Source organism: Cucurbita pepo, chromosome LG04 (genome assembly GCF_002806865.2).
Source record: "Cucurbita pepo subsp. pepo cultivar mu-cu-16 chromosome LG04, ASM280686v2, whole genome shotgun sequence".
NCBI classification, from domain to species: domain Eukaryota; kingdom Viridiplantae; phylum Streptophyta; class Magnoliopsida; order Cucurbitales; family Cucurbitaceae; genus Cucurbita; species Cucurbita pepo.
In genome coordinates this window covers 5,077,854-5,090,856 of record NC_036641.1, presented here as the reverse complement: position 1 = coordinate 5,090,856, position 13,003 = coordinate 5,077,854, and the positions used below count along the sequence as shown (strand labels likewise).

The 13,003-nt window shown below is 37.2% G+C and overlaps 1 protein-coding gene across 1 annotated transcript; it reads left to right on the top strand.

The window, feature by feature from the left end:
• The first annotated feature begins 8,967 nt into the window (after window positions 1-8,967).
• LOC111793278 lies at window positions 8,968-10,975 on the top strand. The gene has a single exon (XM_023675099.1). It carries the CDS (start codon window positions 9,030-9,032, stop codon window positions 10,869-10,871), a length of 1,842 nt encoding a protein of 613 aa, XP_023530867.1. The 5' UTR covers window positions 8,968-9,029; the 3' UTR covers window positions 10,872-10,975.
• Window positions 10,976-13,003: the final 2,028 nt, after the last annotated feature.

Genomic DNA, 13,003 nt, shown 5'->3' with positions numbered 1-13,003 from the left:
CTTGTGAGGCAAGCTTCCAGAACCTAAAAGAGAGATTGGTAACCGCCCCGGTACTCATAGTACCCGAGAGCTCAGAAGGATATGTGATCTATAGTGATGCCTCCATGAAAGGACTGGGATGTGTGTTAATGCAACACGGCAAGGTTGTCGCATACGCATCTCGTCAACTTAAAGAATATGAAAAGAACTACCCTACCCATGACCTAGAGTTGGCCGCTGTAGTGTTCGCGCTGAAAATCTGGCGACATTACCTGTATGGAGAGAAAACCCAAATTTTTGCCGACCACAAAAGTTTGAAATACTTCTTTACCCAGAAAGAGTTAAATATGAGGCAGAGAAGGTGGTTAGAATTGGTGAAGGATTATGACGTAGATATCCAGTACCACCCTGGGAAAGCAAATGTGATCGCAGATGCCTTGAGTAGGAAGACGGTCCACTCGTCGGCCCTTATTACGAGGGAAGTAAGGGTACAAAGAGAGTTCGAGCGAGTCAACATAGCTGTAGCGACCAAGGGAGTCATAGCACAGTTGGCCTGACTCACGGTACAACCTACGCTTAGGCAGAGAATTATTACCTCCCAACGAGAGGATCCTAACTTATAAAAAGTCCTAGGACAGCTAGACAAAAGTCCGGTAGATGGATTCTCGAAGTCATCAAATGAAGGACTATTGTATCAGGGACGCTTATGTGTTCCGGCAATAGAAGATTTAAGGAAGGAGATACTGATGGAAGCTCACAACTCGCCATTTTCCATGCATCCAGGAGGTACTAAGATGTACCAAGATTTAAAACAACACTTTTGGTGGAAGAGCATGAAGAGGGATGTGGCCGGGTTTGTGAGCAAGTGCTTAGTTTGTCAACAAGTGAAAGCTCCAAGACAAAAGACGGCGGGGTTGTTACAGCCCCTAAGCATACCGAAAGGGAAGTGGGAAAACATAGCGATGGACTTCATAGTAGGTTTACCCAAAACGCCCAAGGGCTATACAGTGATCTGGGTAGTTGTCGATAGGTTGACCAAGTCGGCACACTTTCTACCTGGGAAGGTTACATATACAGTTGACAATTGGGCACAACTGTACGTGAAAGAAATAGTAAGACTACATGGAGTCCCAGTGTCTATAGTGTCGGATCGGGATCCACGCTTTACGTCAGCGTTTTGGCGCGGACTTCAAAAAGCACTAGATACCTGCCTCAACTTTAGTACTGCCTTTCACCCCCAAACGGATGGACAAACGAAGCGTTTAAACAATAATCTAGAGGACATGCTACGCGCTTGCGTACTAGATTTTAAAGAAAGTTGGGATTCCAAACTCCACCTGATGGAATTCTCGTATAACAACAGTTTCCAAGCAACTATTGGAATGGCACCGTTTGAGGCCCTGTACGGGAAACGGTGTAGATCCCCACTATGTTGGGACGAGGTAGGAGAGAGAGAATTAGTAGGACTCGAGTTGGTTCGACTCACCAATGAGGCTATCCAGAAAATTCGAGTGAGGATGCGTACCGCTCAAAGTACGCAGAAAAGCTACGCCGATGTAAGGCGTAAAAGCCTATTGTTCGAGGTAGGGGACCCAGTATTCCTCAAGGTGGCACCTATGAAAGGGGTGTTAAGATTCGGACATAAGGGAAAGTTAAGTCCTAAATTAATTTGACCATTCGAGATCCTAGAGCGAGTTGGTACGGTAGCGCATAAGTTAGCCCTACCTCCAGCCCTCTCAAGAGTACATGATGTATTTCACGTGTCGATGCTGAGGAACTACATTACGGACCCTATCCACGTAAAAGACTATGAACCACTCCAACTCAATGAAGATCTGAGTTACGAGGAAAAACCAGTAAGAATCTTAGCTAGAGAAGTAAAAACCTTATGCAACAGGAACATTGCGTTCGTTAAGGTACTGTGGCGGAATNGAGATCGAGAAGGAAGGCAGATAATGGAGAGATGTTATACAATAATGGAGAGATCGAGAAGGAAGGCAGATAATGGAGAGATGTTATACAATAATGGAGAGATCGAGAAGGAAGGCAGATAATGGAGAGATGTTATACAATAATGGAGAGATCGAGAAGGAAGGTAGATAATGGAGAGATGGCAGGCAGAGGAAGAGAGATGTCATTTGAAAAGGTTAGTAGTCAGATTTACCTTTTCTTTCTACTAAGGATATTAGCAATTATTTAGATCTGAGTTAGAAATTATTTAGATCTGAGTTAGAAATTATTTAGATCTGAGTTAGAAATTTAGAAAATTATGTGATCCATTAAAATTTGGCAATTATTCAGATCTGAGTTATAAATTTAGAAAATTATCTGAATGATCTGAATTAGAAATTATCTCTCAGTCCATTAAAATTGGTCCAGGAATAGATAGATAAGAAAGAGAGGAAGATAGGGAAAAGAAAGATCTGGAACACATATTCAAATAAAAAAAAAATCTGGAAGACATATTCAAATAAAAAAAAGAACGAAGATTTGGAAAACAGGATGAAAAGGAAGATAGGGAAAAGAAAGATCTGGAAGACATATTCAAATAAAAAAAATCATGAAAAGGAAGATCTGTAAAACATATTCAAATAAAAATTTTTTTTTGGAAAACCGGATGAGAAGGAAGATAGGGAAGGAAGATCTGTAAAACATATTCAAATAAAAAAAAAAGAACGAAGATTTGGCAAACAGGATGAAAAGGAAGATCTGCAAAACATATTAAAAAAAAAAACTAAGATTTGAGAATAGTAAAGACAAAGAAAATCTGGGAATAAAATTAAACGATTTAGATATATCCGGATGAGAAGGAAGATAGGGAAAAGAAAGATCTGGAAAACATATTCAAATAAAAAAAGAAAAGAAAGATCTGGAAAACATATTCAAATAAAAAAAAACGAAGATTTGGCAAACAGGATGAAAAGGAAGATCTGCAAATAAGATTTGAGAATAGTAAAGACAAAGAAAATCTGGGAATAGAATTAAACGATTTAGATATGGGAGTAGATACATGGAGAAAGAGAGGAATATTAGATTTGGAAATAATAAAACCAAAGAAAAAAAATAGAATTAAACTGCCAAATATAATTAAACTGTTGAGATATATGAGTAAAATTACTTAAAATAATTAGATATGGAGGTAGAATTGAACTACTCAAAGAATTAGAGTTCAAAGAAAAAAAAAAAACAAAAGAGAGAAGATTTTAGGAAAGAAAAGAAAATTAGAACGGGTTGAAAATTGCAAGTACTGTTCATATGACAAGTACTGTAAAGAGAAGTAAAATATAACATAGAAGAGAAATAAGTGAGGGAAGGAAAATGAAAAATATGAGTAATTATTATATTTGTATCTATAGGATATAACATTAAATTAAATGTTGAATATACAAACTACTTGAAATATTAATAATATTGACATATTACTAATTTAAGTTTTATTATCCTATATAATTTAGAAACAATGAAAACATGGAATTCGATTTTTATTGAGACCGTTTAGAGCCGTATTTCACACGGTTAGTTGGATTATTAATTAAAATGTGAAATACTAACAAAAGGTGACGAACGATGCGATAGGAAGGAAACCTTGGCAACATTTGGTGTAGTTCTGGAGGAACGGGAGCTTACGTTAAATAAATTAGGGAATACTTCGGCTAAGGCCAACCAGGTAAGTGGCCTTACTATAGGATAGGCTAAAAAAATTGTATGATGCTTGATGATATGTGCCAGTTTATACATATTTTGTTGAGTGACGCTTAATATGTTTGACGCACGTTGTGGCATTATGATGAGCATGATGATTGCATGATTTTTACCTTAATATGATGATGTTTTCCATATTGAGCATGCTAGATGATGATGAGTGCCATATTGCATCATGTCGTTAGATCGACGTAGGACACAACCCTAAGAGCATGAAAATGATATTAATATAAATATCCACGATATGCGTTACCTAGAGTAACAAAGAGATGAGACTAGAGGGTTGTGTCAGAAGAGACATTACGATGGATTTAGAGGGACCTCATGCATTTTGTATGTTCATAAGCATAGGGCTACTTCCCCTAGAGATGATGAGTGCGGACGCGCACCGTATGATGAGCGCGAATGCGCACAGGTGCGAAAGCACACAGATGAGGGTGTTCATGAGGCGCATGACACTATGGGGTTCCGCTGACCTCCGGACGTCGCTACAGATTAGCTTGACCAGAGGGTCCAGGGGGTGTGCGAGCGCCCTGGGGACTCACACTCGCACGTGTGAGTCGTGTGTAGGGAAGTACTACACATCCAATTTGTCCGAGACTGGAGGCCACCCCTAAGATGATTAGAGATAGGTCCCTAAATCATGATTGCATGTGTTTGCATTTGCATGGCCCCTATAGTGGGGCCACTTACTGAGTATTCTTTGAAATACTCAGGCCGTGTGCCACATCATTTTTCAGGTAAAGGCAAGGCGCACTTGTACGGAGGACGGCGGCATCGCGAGCAGAGACTGTGGCACGTGCATAGGGTAGATTCATATTTAAATTTCTAGTCTTAAGTTAGAATAGGTTGTTTTGCATTTCATTGTTTTAAATTATTTTGTATTTGTTTTTGTTTTCTCTAAATTTCAGTATTTCATATTTAAACACGTAAGACCATGGCTGTGTTTTCCAGAGAATAAGTTGTTTTAAACGTTTTTTGAAGTTTACGTTATCAATTATGTTCATGTAAGAGTTATATTTCCGCATTATAGATGAGCATGAGACGTTAGTAGCGACTCTGAGTATGTGGAAATTTAGGGTCGTTGCATCAAACCTCTATCAATTTGTTATATATATATATATATATATAAACAATGTCTCCAATGCTTGCATGAAGTCTAACATGTAAAATATTGTATAATATAGAAAATTGAACTTCAAACTGATGTCATGGATCCACATAGGTTGACTTGAATACAAAGGACAAAATCGAACATTCACTAAGGATAAATTAGTGACACCAGCTGAAGCTAATCAAGTAAGTAGCCTCGCTATCGGCATGATTATACTTTATGTTGACACGTGTTAGTGGTTCTGCATTTGTCATATATATTGATATGTGTGAATTGTTTGTGGATCGAAATTCTTATGATATGTTATGTATATGTTATAATATGTGAATTGTATGATAATACTTACGATACGATTTGTTTAATGATATGTTTGAGATACGATACGAGAACGATGCACAAAACGTTATGTAACGATAGAAGTAAGATATGTTCATGAAACGTTACAGTTAGGTTACGTGCCAAAGTACTATGTATATGAGAGATTGATAAATTAATACAGTTAGGTTATGGGTAGAAAGGGATAGGAATACGATAGATTGATAGAACGATAGCGTTAGGATACGTTCCTGTGACGATATGACTATGGTACGTTCATGTAACGATATGACTGTGATATGTATAAGAACTTTAAGGCTATGATAAGTTAGGGAACGATATGACCACGAAGTGTTTACGATATGATATGATTATGATACGACATGTGAATGACGGATATATATATGTTGCCATATGATATGAAAATGATATGAAAATGATATGAAATATGTTATGGTACGAGATATGTGATTAATTGACATGTTTATGATATGATATATTGTGATGCAATATGTTATGGTATGATATGTATATGATGAAATGTTATGTTAAAAGCATAGAACGTTATGTCATGTCTCCTAAATTGCGTGTATACAGCATGATATGAATAACATGAAATCATAATAAATGACATGAAATATAACCCGTTGTATGATATGAGAAATGAAAAATGAGAAATTGTATGATATGAGGACTGAAAAATGAGAAATGATATGATATGAATGAGAAATGATAGCGGGGTTATATTTAATAGTATTGAAAATGGAAAAATATTGGGACCTCATGCATTATGTGTGCTCAAGCATTCGGGGATACCTCTATTCCATCACGAGGGTACGAATACGTGTACCACTAGGCAGGTAAAGTATCATTATGTTTTACATAATGCTGCCGTGACGGTTACTAATTCTAATGGGTGTCCGGTATAAGGAGCTACCAGAGCAGGCTCGCCTGACGCCAACGGTGTGCGAACTGTGGTGAGCCCATACTCGCATATATGGGTTGTGTGTAGAGTATATGGTACACATCCAAGCTGCCCATTATGCTAGTGTCGTAGGAAAATGAACTGATATGATAGGACCCGTCATTGCATTCGCATGTTCTTGCATTTAACCACAATAGTGAGATTACTTACCGAGTATCTTTTAAAATACTCAAGCCACGTGCTACCTTTATTTCAGGTTAAGGCAATGCATTCTTGTACGGCTGACGACGACATCGCAACTCGAGCCGCAGACGCACACCCAGCAGCTTCGACAGCTTCGCATGCGTACACAGTGCGGGTCGGCTCGCACGTGAACGAAATCGGCTCGGTTCCGTCAATTCCCGCAGCTCGACTTGGCGGCTTAGTTGGCCGGCTCGGCAACTAGGCTTAGCGTCAAGGTATCGTTATAATATATCGATTCCAAGGTTTTTGGCCCTTCCTAAGCCGTTTCTGCCCTTAATTTTACCATCTGAGGTTAGTATGGTTCATAAACGTTAAAGACAGATTAGGTTCGGGGTTTATTTTGATAAATAGCATGAGATTTAGCTAGGGTATGTCATGAAAGGTTCTAAGTTTTTATGTGGATATCATAGGACATATTTAACCGTTGGGATTAGCTCGTTGTGAGTGACTTCAACCAAGACTATCGAGGTAAGTGACTTTACTGTTGGAGTTAGCTTACTACGTGTTGTATGATGGTGCGTGCCATGTGGCTCCTGCATGCACTATATTTATGTGATATGATTATGTGATGTATAGATTGTGTTGACTGTAGATTGTGTATGTTATGTGATGTATGAATTATGTTGACTGTTGACTGTTTATGTTATGTGAAGTTATGAATGAGATGTTAGTATTATATGCCATGAATATATTGATCGATGCCATAGATACATGTAGAATTATCGAGTCATGTCATGAGATGTTTATGCAACTGGAATGTACTTTAATGTTATGTAATATGTCATGTAATGCAAGTCATGTGAGAAACCATGTGATGTAAGAAACGTAAATGTGATGTTTGCACTACTTATGTAATGCCATGTTAGATATGTTAAGGAACCTCATGCTTATATGTATGTCACGTGCATTGGGATTCTTCCCCTTTATGATACGAAAGAATGAATTACGATATTTAGGTTCGCCATGATATCATGCGGGCCCTTTTCTGTTCTGTGGTGTCCGGCAACATGTAACACGTTGTGCCCGACCAACTCAGGCCTAGGGGGTATGTATACGAGCCCGCCTGGTGAGTCCATGTACACGTACATGGGCCGTGTGTGAAGGAGTACCACACACCCAACCCTACCCAGAATAGGAAAGCGCCCAAGGCTATGAAAAGTTTATGAAAAGTTAGGTCCCGCTCATATGTTGCATGTGTTTGCATTCCTAACCCCAACAATGGGGTGACTTACTGAGTATTTCATAAAATACTCAAGCCACGTGTTACCTACATTTTTCAGGTAAAGGCAAGGCGCCAATGTACGGTTTTTCAGGTAATGGCAAGGCGCCAATGTACGGTTGACGGTGGAGCTGAAGACACGATGGGAGTTGGAGATGAATATTTTTAGGAGTTTACTTTTATTGGATTGTTTTAAGTTATAGCATTGATTATTGTTTTATTTGAATTTATTTTGAATTAAGTTAGTGAAGGTTTATTTTCAGAGTTTAGATTCTGTTTAGAATTTATGAATCTTTATGAATGTTTTATTTGAATTTATTTTGAATTCAGTTAGTGAAGGTTTATTTTCGGAGTTTAGGTTCTGTTTAGAATTTATGAATCTTTATGAGAGACTCTTCCAAGGTTATTTATAATGAGTTTCCGCTTAATGAGTTATGTATGCATGGGTGACGTCACTAATTAGGTTAAAGAAAATTAAGGGCGTTACAGAAGCATTCGAGAGAAACACGTTCAAGGGCGGGCCATCCCACAATGTCAATCTGGCTATGTATTTTGGGTGTTTATATTTTGTTTGAGATTCTCTACCGAACCTATTCTCCGTTTGTAGTAACCTTGAACAACATTGTCTAATAATTAGATTTCAATTTGTTTCTTTTTTATCGTGTTGTTTATTTTAATTTGATTTAAGTTTAGGTGTAAGAATACTCCGGTTACACGATTATTCTATCAAGATAGGCCTAAGAAATACAAGTTGAGAAATTTTAAGTTTTACACAAACTATTTACTGCGTATATTTATATTCTCACTTGTTCTACTCTTCCTTTCTTGTATACGGAACTTAAGTACCGATTGACGATTATGGCGTGAAGGAGGTAGTACACTATGGAGTCTATTCAGTTATGTGAGTTTCGAACAAATTCTACAATCTTCGCTATCAAGTTGAGAGGTTGTGTAAAGCTTTTTTCACTTATTTTATGTATAGATCATTCATCTACTTAGAGATAAATTTAAACAACATCCAAATTAGATCAAACATATAATTTTTTTTCAAAAAATATACATGTTTTTTCGGTAAACGAATAAAGAGAAATTACATTTTTTTTTTAAAAGACAGAACCATATTCTTATCACACTAAAATTTAAGTTTATCAACTAAAAGAAGATAAACTTGGTCGGTCTCTAAAATTTTGGGGAATTTATAGTTAAATCGAAGTATATGAAAGAAATTATGGATTTAATTCTAAAAGAAGTGGGTGTGAACCTTTTTAAGTGATAAAACAATGAAGAACATTAATCTTTTTAAGTGGTAAAAACAATGTTAAGTCAAAGAACCATATTCGAAAAGAAGAATATTAATGTAAATAAAAAGAATATTAATGGGATAAGTGTGGATGTTCTTAAAAGCATCAATCTTATCCTTTTAAACTTGGATTCCATATTAAATGAGTTGTATAAATACCCACAGCTACAAACCAAACAAAACCACAGCAAAGAAACACAAAGTTTCCTTATACTATATATCACACTACGCCATGAGTGTTGCAGTCAAGGTTTGCGGCCAAGTACCCGGTGTGGAGAAGTGGATTCAAATCCCCGATGTTAGTAGCCACTGCGTGCAAGAGGTCGCAAAGCTTGCGGTGGAACAGTTCAACGTTCAACATGGACACAGTCTTAAATACGAAAGCATTCACGAAGGTTGGTTTTGTGAACTGGGTCAAAACAACCTAAAGTACCGTCTTCATATTAGGGCGATAGACTTTCTTCAACGCTCTCTCTTGTACGAGGCACTTGTGTTCGAAGAGAAACCTAAGCTTGAAAGAATCAGAAAGTTGATATCTTTCTTCTATTTGGTGAATTGTGGACACTATGTTGGGCCGGTGGATCCACCCAAAGTGGAGAAGTGGATTAAAATTCCTGATCTTCGAGTCCCATTTGTGCAAGAAGTATCAAAGTTTGCAATAGATTGGTACAATAAAAGTGGAGAAGGCTTGAAATACGTTGAAATCTACGACGGTTGGTATGCAGAGATGGGTCAAGACAACATAAAGTTTCGCCTTCATGTTAAGGCGAAAGACTGCTTGGGACGTTTGCGCAACTACGAGGCTATTGTTCTTGTTAAGCATTTTTTGTCGAAGAAAATCAAGATTTTCGAATCTTTTAAGCTTTTGGATCAAGTAAAGGTTGTGCCCGGATGGAATCAAATACCTGATGTTAAGGAGCTTGGCTTGCAAGTGGTTATAAAGTTTATTTTGGAACATATCAAAATTAAATTTGGAGATAGTTTGAAATTTGAGATCATTTATGAAGGTTGGTATTTTGAGTTGTGCCCAAACAGCCTAAAGTACCGTTTCCATGTTAAGGTGATAGACTTTTTGGGTCGTTCTCTCAAATTTGAGGTTGTTATTATCGAAGAGAGACGTGACCATCTAAGAATATGGAAGCTGGACTCTATCGTTCTCATAGTAGCTCCTGAACCTCAAGAGAAGAAGTGGATAAAAATTCCTAATGTTCAGGTGCCGTTAGTGCAAGAGTTGGCAAAGTTTGCCGTGGATGAACATAATAATAAAAGTGGAGAAGGCCTAAAATACGTTGAAGTCTACGACGGCTGGTTTATGGACTTGGGTAAAGACAACATAAAGTTTCGTCTTCATCTTAAGGCGAAAGACTGGTTGGGACGTATACGCAGCTATGAGGCCGTTGTGCTTGTTGAGCACTTTTGGTCCAAGAGAATCAAGATTCTCGAATCTTTCAAGTTTTGCGGTCCACCGGTTGTAGGCAAGTGGATTCAAATACCTAATCTTAAGGAGCCTGGCTTTCAAGTGGTCATAAAGTTTATAGTGGAGCAGCTCAAAATTATATTTGGAGATTGTTTGAAATTCGATAGCATTTATGAAGGTTGGTATTTTGAGTTGTGCCCAATCAGCCTAAAGTTCCGTTTGCATATGAAGGCGGTAGACTTTCTGGGACGTTGTCTCAATTATGAAATTATTATTGTCGAAGAGAAACGAATTTTCAAGCTGGAATCTATCATCGTCATATTGTCACCTGGACACTGCGTTGGGCCTGTGGATCCACCCAAGGTCGAGAAGTGGATTAAAATCATTAATCTTCAGTTTTCATTCGTGCAAGAGGTATCAAAGTTTGCATTGGATGACTTCAACGTTAAATCTGGAGATAGCCTCAAATACGATGGCGTTTACGATGGTTGGTATATGGAGATGGGTCAGGACAACATAAAGTTTCGTATTCATTTAAAGGCAAAAGACTGTCTGAGTCGTGTGCACCACTATGAGGCTTATGTGTATGTAAAGCAGTTTCTCAGTAAAAGAATCAAGATCGTCGAGTCTTTTAAGCTTATCGAAAGGAAGTGTTGAAACTCCCCTTCGTGTTTTGTAACATGCTATGGTTACAAAAAATCGTGTTTGGCTATCTATAAAGAAATAGTCATGCAAGAATGAAATAAATCTTTTTCAAGCATGCATCCCTATGAGTCCAACATCAAACATCTATAAATTTGTTATACTTCTTTATGATACTTCCTTCCTAATCTATTCCATATTAGATCATTCCATAATTAGAATTTAATATTAGAATAGAAAATTACCTATGGTCAAAGTCAACATCAAACATCTATCAATTTGTTATATATATATATATAAACAATGTCTTTGATGCTTGCATAAAGTCTAACACATGAAACATTGAATAATATAGAGAATTGAACTTGAAACTAATGTTATGGGTCCACATAGGTTGACTATACAAAGGACAAAAATCGAACNGATGTCATGGGTCCACATAGGTTGACTATACAAAGGACAAAAATCGAACTCTCACTAAGGATAAATTGGTGACACCAGCCTACGCTAATCAGGGATGTAGCCTCACTATGGGCATGATTATATTTGATGTTGACACGTGCCACGTGGTTCTNACTCTCACTAAGGATAAATTGGTGACACCAGCCTACGCTAATCAGGTATGTAGCCTCACTATGGGCATGATTATATTTGATGTTGACACGTGCCATGTGGTTCTGCACTTGTCATATATATTGATATGTGTGAATTGTTTGTGGATCGAAATGCTTATGATATTTTATGTATATGTTTTAATATGTGAATTGTATGATAATACCACGGTACGATGTGTTTAATGATACGTTTGAGATAGGATACAAGAAGGATGCATAAAATGGAATGTAACGATAAAAGTAAGATATATTCATGAAATGTTACGGTTAGGTTACGTGTCAAAGTACTATGTATATGAGAGATTGATAAAATAATACGATTAGGTTATGGGTAGAAAGGGATAGGATTGTGATCGGTTGAAAGAGCGGTAGCGTTAGGATACGTTCCTGTGACAATATGACTAAGGTACGTTCATGTAAGGATATGACTGTGAAATGTATAAGAACTTTAAGGCTATGATAAGTTAGGGAACGATTTGACCACGAAATGTTTACAATATAATATGATTATGATACGACATGTGAATGACGGATATATATATATATATATATATATCTTGTCATATGATATGAAAATGATATGAAATATGTTATGGTACGAGATATGTGATTAATTGACATGTTTATGATATGATATATTGTGATGCAATATGTTATGTTATGATATGCATATGATGAAATGTTATGTTAAAAGCATGGAACGTTATGTTATGTCTCCTAAACTGTGTGTATATAACATGATACGAATAACATGAGATCATGNTGATATGCATATGATGAAATGTTATGTTAAAAGCATGGAACGTTATGTTATGTCTCCTAAACTGTGTGTATATAACATGATACGAATAACATGAGATCATGATAAATGACATGAAATATAACCCCGTTATAATTATGTATGATACGAGAAATGATATGATATGAGGACTGAAAAATGAGAAATGATATGATATGAATGAGAAATGATATGATATGAATGAGAAATGATAGCGGGGTTATATTGAATAGTGTTGAAAACGAAAAAATATTGGGACCTCATATATCATGTGTGTTCAAGCATTGGGCGATACCTCTATTCCATCACGAGGGTACGAATACGTATACCACTAGGCAGGTAAAGTATCATTATGTTTTACATAATGCTGCCGTGACAGTTACTAATTCTAATGGGTGTCTGGTATAAGGAGATATCAGAGCAGGCTCGCTCGACCCCAGTGGTGTGCGAACTGTGGTGAGCCCATGCTTGCATATATGGGCTATGTGTAGAGTATATGGTACACATCTAAGCTGCCCATTAGGATAGTGTGGTAGGAAAATAGACTGATACGATAGGTCCCGTCATTGCATTCACATGTTCTTGCATTTAACCACGATAGTGGGATTACTTACTGAGTATTTTTAAAATACTCAAGCCACGTGCTACCTCTATTTCAGGTTAAGGCAATGCATTCCTATACGGCCAATGGCGACATCGCAACCCAAGATCATGGCACATGCATAGGGTAGTATTATTTTCTTAGACCTAGGCTA

Bases quoted from the DNA above. Each gene is read 5' to 3' on its own strand.
- LOC111793278 (XM_023675099.1), top strand. From the start codon at position 9,030: ATGAGTGTTGCAGTCAAGGTTTGCGGCCAAGTACCCGGTGTGGAGAAG.